The sequence below is a fragment of the Macrobrachium rosenbergii genome, chromosome 5 (genome assembly GCF_040412425.1).
Source record: "Macrobrachium rosenbergii isolate ZJJX-2024 chromosome 5, ASM4041242v1, whole genome shotgun sequence".
NCBI lineage: Eukaryota > Metazoa > Arthropoda > Malacostraca > Decapoda > Palaemonidae > Macrobrachium > Macrobrachium rosenbergii.
The window spans coordinates 53,923,553-53,936,163 of record NC_089745.1 but is presented as its reverse complement, the minus strand read 5'-3'; the positions used below and the strand labels follow the sequence as shown (position 1 = coordinate 53,936,163).

At 37.2% G+C, this 12,611-nt stretch overlaps 1 protein-coding gene across 1 annotated transcript in view; it reads right to left on the bottom strand.

Moving 5' to 3' along the window:
* Nucleotides 1–11,516, bottom strand: part of LOC136838935 (outer dynein arm-docking complex subunit 4) — a 41,821-nt gene extending 30,305 nt beyond the window's left edge. The window contains exons 1-3 of the mRNA XM_067104629.1: nucleotides 11,026–11,516; nucleotides 10,723–10,810; nucleotides 9,907–10,119 (exon numbers count right to left, since the gene is read on the bottom strand). Coding sequence (XP_066960730.1) covers nucleotides 9,907–10,119; nucleotides 10,723–10,810; nucleotides 11,026–11,516 — 792 coding nt within the window. The remainder of the gene's footprint in view (nucleotides 1–9,906; nucleotides 10,120–10,722; nucleotides 10,811–11,025) is intronic.
* Nucleotides 11,517–12,611: the final 1,095 nt, after the last annotated feature.

Below are 12,611 nucleotides of genomic sequence, written 5' to 3'. Positions count from 1 at the left end.
AACATAGGCCTACTTTCGTCTTCTAGGACGACTGTCACAGGAAATGGAAGATAATATTCTAAACACATCTATCTACTCAGTATGTAAAGTGGTCTTATTGATGTCAATCTCACAGTCAATATACTTCAGAAGAATAAAATCCTTATTCAAGATCCCAAATCTACCATTTAAAGCTGAACATAAACTAATAAACATTACATTTTTAAGAACAAACATCATATGGAATAACTACTAAAAGCTTTGTCTAATAGCGCAAAGTACTGTCAAACAAAATAGTGTTAACAAAAAAACTGGAACTGATATCAAGAGATTCACATAAGTATGTCTTGCAAATACTATTACTAATTGAAGATCCAATTAGGAAAAAATAACATTTTAATGAAACAAGAGAAAAAGGCACTCTATACAACAGGTGTGAACAGGACACACGTTGTCTTTAATGGCAATTGAAAAGGTCTTACCCTTCGAGCAGACATTCGCTGATGGATTCATCTTTGGGCGTTAAGGGAACATTTTAGGTTCATTTTTAATTAAAGCACTGTAGGTTTTTTAATACTATTAGAAGTGTAATTGATGTATCCATGTAGGTTCAATATAGTGAGAGTTTCGCTTCTCAAAAATGTCTTTTCCGTTGTGTGAGTTTTGCCATGGAAATAACGACGAATTTTCCTATTTTATTTGACTTTTCTTACATGTTTTCAGTGTGGTTTGCAGTTGGCGCTCGTTTGGTTTGTTAACTTTTGAATTTGATACGCCCCTTTGGTCTGTTAACTTAACAAATTTGGTATAAACTCAAGCAAAAGTAACTGAAACCTTTACGAACAAACTTAACAATATTAACAAACACGAGAGAATTAAATTCAGTTTAATATTGTTCCATGTGGACTTCACTTAATATAATATACTTGAACGTAAAAAGGTAAAAATATTTCCTTCATTGCGGAGTAACTCCTCATGACAATTTTTAGGGAAGTGGACACCACAACATTTACAAAAGCAAATAAAAAAAAAAGAATAAACAGGAAAAAACGGAAGGCACTAAACAACAAGAGATAATATAATAAGAAGGTAATTATGCTAAATACCCTCACTGAGATGTCCATACCAGACTCAGTCTCTAGTCTATAGTCATGGCCTGCACGGACCAACTACAGCGCCTGCATCAGTTGATTTAATGGGACACCGAACTACACCACTACGTCAGCATTTTCGCACTGACACAAGATATTGACTCGACAAATGAAAAATACTGTTCTCATTTGTTAAAACTGCATTCTTACCTGAGGAACGAAATAATTTAGAAAGAAACTACCTGGCAACTTGTTAACTTCAGGATTCCATTTTGATAACAGAAACTTCCTTAGATTTGCTAGTTATTTTTACGACCATTTTTCTTATTCTTCATCACTGCACTCTTTAATGAGCTTGTAAGAATACTGACGTAACAAATAACTATCTAAATTACGTATATTAAATAAAATAATCTGAAAGAAAGATGGCGCCAACGTGTAATGTGAGTCAACAGTTAATATAAATAGACCAGGAATAGTGTTTGCCAATTTTAAGAGAAAAACAATTTATCAAGGATAAGAGAAAAGTGATGCAAACCAATATTCTAAAATCAAAACAAAGCTGTCAGAACCATCACTTGTTTATTTTTAAGACTGGTAAACTTTCATCCAGTGGCATATAACATATTACCGTAGGTAAATCATTCTTTAAATTATTCTTTCTTTGTACTTAACAAATTCGCAGATACACATCTTTCCACGAACGGACTTCTATCAATTATCCACGAACAAAGGAAAATCTGTCCCAATTTCGTCGCGACCCAAAGTCTTGCCGTTTGCACCATGTTGGGATTTTGTGTAGCGGGGGCTGCTGTAAGTCATTCTGCTGTAATGCCTACTGATTAACGTGGAGTCCAACAACCCACGTCCCAACAGGAGAAACGTATGGGGGGGAAAAAGCATCCTACAGAAGGCAAATTGGCAGTTGCTACTCAACGACATTACTGGGGTATTAGGAGAGAGTCACAGAGCTCACGCAAGAGGAACTCAGACGCCGATCGTGATGCCACAGTAGCAGGCATTGAGGCGCAGTCTTCAAGGCACGAAAGAAAACGCCTGAATGTCTTGCTTGGCGAAGGAAGTGACATCGCGACTATTTAGCGCTGATCGTTCCTCTTCTGTTGAGAAAGTGTTAGCAGGTGGTATCAGCTAAGGTTACAGTCTAATAATGATACGGAGAGATGGACCCAACTCACCATCCGGGCCTTCAGTCAATTGGTGACGACATGGGAATCGTCTCTCGGGCCTATCTCCCCTTACTTTCCCCTCTTTTGGTCACCCGCAACCCTTTATGTAATATTTAAATGATATATGACAGTCTAAGGCATCAATACTTTAGTTTTGCATACGCCAAAATTCAGTTAAAAAATGCGCACCTTTTTCTAAACAATGATCATTAGTATAGTTTTTTCTTAAGCATAATTATTGCTGTGCATAGATACATAAACATACTGAATAATGTGACTATAATTATCATCTTCAAAATCAACGTCAGGATTCACTGACTAAAATCATATTGTGAATATATTCATTGTATTTGAAGGCAGATCAATATTGCGATTCCAAACACTACTGATCCTCCAGGTAAAGGCTTTTAGCATTTTGGACACAAGTATCAAATAACAGCCTTTCCGCGAGGGAAGAAATTCAATTTCATGATCGATACCAAAATGAACAAGCACACTTCGTACTTTGTACCGGACTTACAAAATGGACGTTGTTGAACTAAAACGTTTTAACCTTTCAAATCATATCTACTGATAACATGACCTGGAAAGGTTGAACATGCACAGTTTTTGGTCATCTGACTGAGATATAAACAAAATGAAAAAAAAATGGACTCCTCTTTAGGCAATTTAACAAAGAAGGCCAATGAGAAACAAAAATCACGTGATGTACATACAAAAACGCAACAAAAATATAAATTACGCGATACAATAAACAAGTAAATATATATATAAAGAAAAAGCACTCACTAAGAGCAACGTAAAAAAAAAGGCACACAACATTCAGGAGAAAAGACACACAACATTCAGGAGAAGAGACACACAACATTCAAGAGAAGAGAAACACAACATTCAAGAGAAAAGACGCACAACATTCAGGAAAAGACACACAACATTCAAGAGAAGAGACACACAACATTCAAGAGAAAAGACGCACAACATTCAGGAAAAAACACACAACATTCAAGAGAAAAGACACAAAACATTCAGGAAAAAAGACACAACATTCAGGAGAAAAGACACACAACATTCAAGAGAAAAGAACACATCATTCAGGAAAAAAGACACACAACATTCAGGAGAACAGACACACAACATTCAGGAGAAAAGACACACAACATTCAGGAAACTGCAGAACAACTCTTGGATGAGAGAAAGAGAAGAAACGCAGGAATACTGTAACTTTATCCTAATTATTTCGCAGCGTTTCATAAATCGGCCTCGCATTTTACGACCGAGTAATTTCCGGGTATTAAAGATCACGCTAACCCGGAATTACGAAAAGACACTATTTCAGGATTTCTCGGATCCTAAAAGAAGAAAATATTGGGATGGAGGTAAAAAAAAATGTTGTAAAGTTCTATTTATGCCGCGACTGCCATGTTTCGCCTTGGCGATCAATCCGGGTCACGGAAGGAAGTCGCGCAGGGTATGAGTCACGATGGAAGGTCTCTTCCTCAGAAAGAACGTTTCGCAGAAAAGCAACTTCAGAAACTTGAGTTTCATAGACATACTTGCATACATACAAACATACATACGTACACTGAACTGAATACAGAATTTAGGCCAAAGGCCAAGCACTAGGACCTATGAGGTCATTCAACGTTGAAACGGAAAATTGACAGTAAAAGGTTTGAGAGGTGTAACAGGAGGAAAACCTCGTAGTTGCACTATGAATCAATTGTTAGGTGAGGGTGGAAAATAAGATGGAAGAAAGAGAATATGAAAGGAGGTACAGTAAAAGGAACCAAAGGGGTTGCAGTGCACCGCAAGAGGCGCACTAACGGCACTACCCCTAAGGGGGTACATACGTACATAATGCATACATTAATGAAACAAGAAATGATTCATGTATCAATTCGTATATCAAATAAAAATCCATAATTATATAAATGAAACGTATTAATATACTAAAGATAAAGCAAAGACTTGCGAACACCTGAACGGAGGAACACCATTCAGGTGTCCGAAAGTCTTTGTTTTAGCCCTTGCATATTAACACAGCTTATTTATATAAATGTGGATCTTTATTACATAACAGCTTATCAAGATATTGTGAATTTCTTAGCATTTCATTTATCGTTCTAAGCCAGAGGTTAGAATTCTTGTTCTTTTGTATATGATTAAGCTGGCGTTATGCCAGCACTGGTCCTTGCTCATAGAGCAGTCCATCAACTTCTGGTTCTCAGCAAATCTTTTGGGACGAGGTTGCTGAAACCAAGCTGTTTTGGTTATGGTTACAATTATTTATAAGGCTGACCAAAAGGCTTATTCTTTAAAGGTGAAAAATGGAGCCAGCTGCAGTTACAGAAGCTGAACAGGTAGGTGAAAAAAAAGTCCAAAGAAACGGGAGGAAAATGACGAGCAGAAAACAAAAGAACTGGGATCAAAGGAACGTTGCAGTGAACTTTTGAGTGCCGTCAGCAGTTGACCGCACAAGGCACACTGCATGCGGCAAACTTGGGGTCCATCGAAATGCGACAAGAAATTTCCACCTGACGACATACATACAAACATACTAGGCAATGCGTCATTGGATGATGTTCAGAAAATTTCATTTACAAAAGCTACCATCTCGGGAAATGGTTTTTAAGGATATCCGCGCACGTTCATATAAACACACTAAAATATACAGCAGCATCTTAAATCTAGCTTACAGGCAAAGTCATTAAATTCATTTGCACATTACAGCTGATGGAAGATTCGGCTCTAAGTCGTTTACAGGTACCTGGGAACATTGAGGAAGAAAAAGCATTATGGATTTAAGAACTGGGAGGGAAGGAGCGACCAGAAAGACACCACACACACACACACACACACAACACACAACACATACACAAGACTGTGTATACGAAACTTACTGATAAATCGCAACCTGTAATTCAAGAACGAAAAGAAACTTGCAGGTCACGAAATTCTCGCTCTGGACAAACATCGTAGAGGGAAGTATTCGTGATGGAATTCCTTTAAGCCGCAAATGGCCAGGAAATTCCACGAATCATTTGAACAGACTCAAACCACCTTCGCACGTCATGGATATTCCGACGGATAAATGGCGTCGTGTCACTCACGAAAGAAATAAAAAAAAAGGAAAGAGTGAAAAGATGAAGAAGAGAAGAGGAAAGTCAGCCACACAAACGGCGTTGTTGCTTATCGATCGCTTCGCGAAATGAACACAAAGGTGGTATATACTGTGTGTGTATATATATATATATATATATATATATATATATATATATATATATATATATATATATATATATATATATATATATATATATATATATTCTGATGCCTTAGAATCGTCCTGCGATATTCAGTGAAATAAAATATCTTAACGGATCTGAACTACGGGTGACCAAAGTTGCCATCCCCTATCTTTCTCTACCTAGTTCGCCAACATATTACCATTGCTTTACCATGCAGACATTGAACACGTGAAGCATGAGGCATAGGGGCAAAGATCTTGCTTTTAATGGACAATACCCACTACGTCAGTTAGCGTTATCAAAGAGTTAGTTATTTCATCCACAAAAACGAGAGATTACAGACTGCAAAAAAAATAAATGACGAACGCTTTTTTTTTTTTTTTTTTTTGCATGCGGCTAACTTCCTGCCAAAATAAGTCAGCATTCTACCTCATAACGAACGAAAGGAAAGTTTCCAGGAAGTCTTTGACGCGTCACGGGAGTTTATGCTGTCATAAACTCCGCCATAACAAAGCCGAGTATCATTTTGGCAGAAAAGAAACCCCACGGGGAGATGGTTCCAGTCGGGGCATTTTCCGAAATGCAGGCAGTGTTTAATCGTTCCTATTTCGTTGGCTAATCAATAAACATGAGGAGCCAATTAACTTTCTAGATAATGATAAAATTATTCATTCATTTGACTATCCCTATGTTACTTCATAATTTATATTTACAAAACGTAATCAGCCAAAAATCTTTATGACTTCAAAACGCTAAGTGTAGTCGCTATAGTGAAGTTACAGGCAAAACGCTGAGAGAGAGAGAGAGAGAGAGAGAGAGAGAGAGAGAGAGAGAGAGAAACTACTGATACATGGTGTGAGAGATCAGTGCACGATCAACAAAAGAAAAATAGGGGGACAGACGTGCATGTGTGGTAGAAAAAGAAAGACATCCATCGACAAACTCTAATGTAAAATAATTTTGCAGGCAGCAGACTGACACACACACCAAAAAAGAAAAAAAGATAAAAGATGAAGGTACAGAGATAGAAGTACAATTGACTAAACAGGCAATGGCTGACACAACGACGGAGGCAGGGAACGAATAAGATTTGTGAACGAAACAAACGATCCGATGAAACAGCGCCGTAGCCTTATGGCGGACTGGACGCCCATCTCCCGTCTGTAATAGCTCATTTTTATCCAACCAACATCATCTATTTATTCCAGAATATATTTAGATAATGAAAAGACTCCATTTGGGGAGTGTCACTCAGTCCATTGCACTGGTGGATTCCCTCTTTCCCTCCTTCCCCCCTTTCTTTTTATAATGGACAGGCCCAGGTCCCCCTACCCTCCCCCTCCTCTCAGTATCAAGCCCCGCCACGCACCACCTCGAATTTCATCCAGGGAGGGGGATCGTTGGGCTGCTGCGCCATGCACGCCGCTTCTTCGGAAACATGCTTTTTCGTTTCTTCCTCTTCTCCCTCTCCGTTTTTCTCCTGTCCTTTCTTTCTTCGCTAAAAGGGTAATTGAGATTGTGTTACTTTCACAGTCCTGCGTGTTGTTTCAAGTACGTTCATTTTTCTTTCTGTCATTCAAGTATGCGTGTTGATCCTAATTCGGTCATTTTTGCTAACCTAACCAGACTTTGACCTCTTTAACTTTAGCCATGTCAACTTTCTTGCTCGCAGCCACTCACGTGACACTGTTAAGACCTGGTGTTTTTTATGTGATGCCTGAAAACACCCAAGAAATAATTACTTAGGCAGCCAGGTTCTTCACGCGTAAGCTTATTCAATATGGTGCAAGTTTCAGTACTCAAGCTGATTATTCGCACTCCGTATAGGACATCCATCTTGAAACTGATGTAATTACTTAAAAAAACTTCACGGCATTATATACTGTGTAAATATATATATATATATATATATATATATATATATATATATATATATATATATATATATATATATATATATATATATATATATATATATAGTCTAGGCATTCAACTTACATTACTGAGTAAACAAATCCTGAAAAGCTTAAGAAATAAAATTGCAATAACTTCCAGTCTTTTTACTATAAAGACTAACATTAAACAAAGGGATGTAGGATTGCCTAATCATTAGCCAAACATTTTGAAAACTTGGGTTTCTACACCAATCGTCTTAAGGATTTGATTTTCAAGCTCCTCGAAAGCATACACACAAAAAAAACTAGGAATGAAAATTTCATGATTAATAAAATGGCACAATATATCCTAAAACCTTCAAATTTTTCTTCTGTATATGAATAATAAAACTAGCCAGCAATCCTTCAAGATATATATAAATGAGAACTATAGATGGTTTCTTTTATCGTGGATGCATAACACTAACACATGTCGATTCTAGCTATGGGGAAAAATATTGATGTGTATAGACAGGTGCAGCTTTCGATTATTTACAAAACTGCAAAACTGCAACAAACAAACAAAAAAAATCACAGCGAGAGCGATTCCTTCGTGAAATCACTGTAAGTGGTAGTCATGGAATGGTCGATTTTTTAAAGAATCTTAAAAATCTCGTTTCTATTCTGAATCAAAAATCAAGGTCGTCTGACTTTTAAACTACTTTTTCATACGAATATTTTCGGTCTTTCTGCAAAAGAATGCGGCTGACTCGTACTCCAAAATGAAGTTTCATTTACAATTAGTATTAAAGCTGCAGTCACCAACCTGACGTCATCAAGTTCACCTAAAAACACAACTAAGCTTCATCATCCACCTCACTGATTCGTATTTTTCTCTTTATGAGACAGAAACACTCTTACAAAATTCTCTTCATCGGGAACATACTTTGAATTCTTAAAGCAATAAAACAAAACCGGCATAAAAACGTACACATTCTAAACTACAAATAGAAACTCTTGTCCACAATAAACGTTTGGAAATTTGTTTAAACAAAGCTGTTACATTTATGTACTGGTTATGAAATCAAAAATAACTTTTCACTTTATCTAATCATGAATGGAACATTGATTTTCTTCTTCGTTCGCTTCCTTAGTCAAGAAATGAAGTCAAGCAATCAATTCACCTTTCCTCAAAGGCTTTCACAGATTCGCTGTCCAAGACAAACGCATACACACACACTCACACACACATGTAACACACAAACATATGTACGTTATACAAGATGGAAAAACGAGACCTTAGTCACTGCCACATTGGTCGTTTGATTGATGAATTAAGAATGAACCCTGTGCGTAACCTTTCGCAACATTAGCCACTTCATGCATACTACACCAGTGACCTCTATCTTAATACACTCAATCGTTTGCCAAATATCAGGGCCCTTCTGTTCCAATACCTGTTCCACTCCATCCACGAAGCATTTCCTAGGTTTCCTAATCTTCCCTGCCAATATACGAATTATACACTTATTGTCGACCATTCCCTTCACAAACACACATACATACATACATACACACACACTTATATATACATATATATATATATATATATATATATATATATATATATATATATATATATATATATATATATATATAAATATAGTCCTTTTTACACACTCTAAATATGCACCTCTGTAAATGAAAATTAATACACATACAATATACAATAACTCTGTGGCACTTTGCAGGTCAGACCCATTTATTGATAATCTCAAATTACCAAAAAATTAAAAATAAAAACTACATGAGGACCCCAAATAAAATATAATCACATCATAAAATTCCTAATTCAAGGCTTGTAATTTGATATGAATATGTATAATTCCTAATGAGACTGGCACCTCGGTAACGGCCTATTTAAAGGGGTACCTACAACCAGTTCAAGGGATCTCTGACAAACAACCTAATCCAAGAACTACCTTCGTAAGACATTATTCAATAGGAGTCTCATTTACCCTTAATTTAAGATATATCTTCAAATTCACAGGCATTAATTCATGTGATGCTTTATTTTTTTACGTAAAAATAACTGTTTTAGATATTCCGCAAGGGCTAAATTTTACTCCAGAATCACAGAAAACATTGAAAACTTTCGTCAGCAGATATATACTGAAGGATTTTAGACGTACATTAACTGCAGACTAAAAAATTTCCGTCACCAACAAAAGTATCTTGAAGGAAAAGAACACATTCACAAACAACACATCGCTAAAACATACAGTACAATACACATTCAACATCATCTGCAACACAAGATCTTGCCTTAACAAAAACAAACATGAAACCAGCCCATCATCCAATCACGTCAACAACAGCATTGCAAAGATCAATTTCTTCATACAGAAACTCACATGCACGCAACTTCCACGCACGCACAAATATGCAAGCTCCTTCTCATACACACTCTCTCTCACAGACAAACACACACACACACACACACACACACACACAGGGTACCACCAACCGGTTCTGGTTTGCCAGCATTTTCCAGACTCCTCCTTCGGGATGCGAGCAGCGCCTGCAGGGCACGGTCCTCTATCATGGGTTTGGGTCGGGAGTGGGAGGGAGGGGCGGAGGGCTCCCCACCTCCACCCCCACCTCCTCCTCCTCCTCCTCCCCCTCCGGACTTGCTCTTCCCGCTGTCCTCATTGTCCTGTCCCAGATACTGTTCCATGACCTGTGATTAGGAGAGGGGCGAAATAGACGAGGGTTATAGAGGGGACACTATGGTGAGCCGTTGCCATTAATAGTCAATAATTAAGTTTGTCATGAAGGGGGAAATTTTCATGAGGCCAGATTTCTCAAATTAAGAGAAGGGTTCCTTGTAAGAGCAATATATTTAGAGTAATATTTTTCAGCGCAAAGGAAATTTTCTGTCTTAAAATGGAAGGAACTTTGGGGTAATTACTTGAAAGCAGGATAAAAAAAAAAAAAAGAGGGCAAAAATGTTTCAGCGAGCAGAATCTCCTGTGGGAAAAATCTCATTAAAGCAGACTTTCTTTTAAAAAGGGAAGGAATATTTATCTACGACGTAGCATATCTTTTTAAAAGTCATGAATGTATAATTCCCTTATAAAATGGAATTACATTTTTTCTAAATCACAACTTTCTTCTAATTTGCAAAGTTGCTGTTTAAAAAGAAAACAACTTATTTCCCAGGATAGTACATTCAATTGTAATTGTCATATTTCTTTCACTCTTACTAACCAAATTTCATAATAGAAAAGCGATATCCAAATGAGAAGACTCAGAAAAATGAACAAGTTAGCCAATTACTTACTTTATCAGTATCAGACGTTTTATTAATAATAGACTTAGCCTTTTCGTCCACAGCAGCACTTGGCGACGCTCTGCCGCTCCCGGGCGATCTGAAGTCGTTCAAGAGATAAATGTAAAAAACTGCTAAACAAATATTCAAGACAAATACTATTGCGTATCATATTATCAACATTGGTCTACAGTCCTTAAGATAAATTTCTCACAATGCCTCATCTCGTAACGTCTCAGTTTCTCTACAAAAGGTTCCATAATTAAATCTAGATAATCACAGTTATTCTGGACTAAAATCGTCCGCACATCTCACCCTCTGCCACCAGGCTCAGGCGAAGCTGCTCTTGATCCCGCATCCGGAGGTGCTAAGGTTTCACTCATTTTCGATTCAGGTGTTTTGATAGGCGGGATACCACCACTCCTGGCGTCGCCCTTCTTGGTCCTTCGCAAGGGCTCTAGCTTATCAACATGCGCCCCCTCCTGGGACTTCAAAAGGCGTTTGCAGATCTTGGGTCTGCAGGCGCTGGTTTCTTGAACAGAGTCGCTCCTCTGTGGAGGAGCCTGGTAAACGAAGTCGCCGCTGCTGTTGCTTCTTCTCAACTGGCGGGCGTTGGGGATTTTGCTTCTGGATTTCCTGTGGCCAAGGAGCGCTGTTCCGATGTCCCCGCTGCTGTTGCTTTTCGGTCGACACCTTCTCAAGTTCTGATGCTGGGAGGAAGTGAGTGAGCTTTCTGAAAATGAGAAGTATGGGTGGTCATTTTCAGTTTCGAAGAGGGGCATATGTGGCTGGTATTTACTCGTCATTACACCTGACCCTAAACAAGTCCTATGTAATTTAAAAGACTTGTCACAACTTGCTTGCCTGCTTTACATTCTTTCAAGCCCTACTATCTTTCTTTCTTTGAAGATAAAAACAAAACAGAGTGAAAAATAGGACAAAACAAACATATGTAAATATGTATGTAAGTGCATAACAGCACTTAAGTACGTTTCTGTGTACGAATAAATAACAGTTCTTCCAAGATATACCGTGACAAGAACAGATGCCTTCGTATTCTTCCTTACAAAAGTTCCAATTATATCAAAATGTGTTTCTGTCTGCACTATTTAGAGTTTTTCCTAATATGTTCTACTTGCTCAGTTCTTCTTTTCTTATTTTTTATTTCTTTTCTAGGTTGTTATGAACCCTGGCATATTTTTTCATGGATATATTCTCCTCAAATTAGTCCTAACCTAACTTGGACAATTTAGTACACAAGGGTTCCTTGGACAGACCGCTCCCTTGACAGCACGCCCGCAAAAATAACTAATACTGCCACTTGCCAAAAATAGCCAGAGATTTGTTGTGACTTACTTGTTGTTAAAGTGAAGAAAAAGGTCAAGAAGTATAATAATCGACTTTGTAAAGCACGGTCACCGAGTAACTTATCGCCTATAAAATATTCTAAAGTCATATTATAGCATTGCGTTCGTTGTTTGCAAGAAGGCAGAAGTGTATAAGCTACAATCGTGCGTGTTATTATTATTATTATTATTATTATTATTATTATTATTATTATTATTATTATTATTATTATTATTATTATTATTATTATTATTATTATAAGTCCTTGAAGGTAATGCAAAGAACAGATTCTTTTAACTATAAACTATTGCAAATCCTACTGATTTTCTAATTATAATATAACGCTATGAATATTCCTAATGTACCATTCACTCAAATGACTTAAAAACTGAGCTAGAGTAAATCAAAAGAAATACTGAACTCGGGAAACTATGCTGTAAATATAAAAAAAAACTAGAAGCTTCTATTTATTTATTGCATGTAGTAAAGTACAAGTAACACACCGTGTGTAATATATGTGCAATATTCCTTACAGCCGAACCCTCTAACTTTGC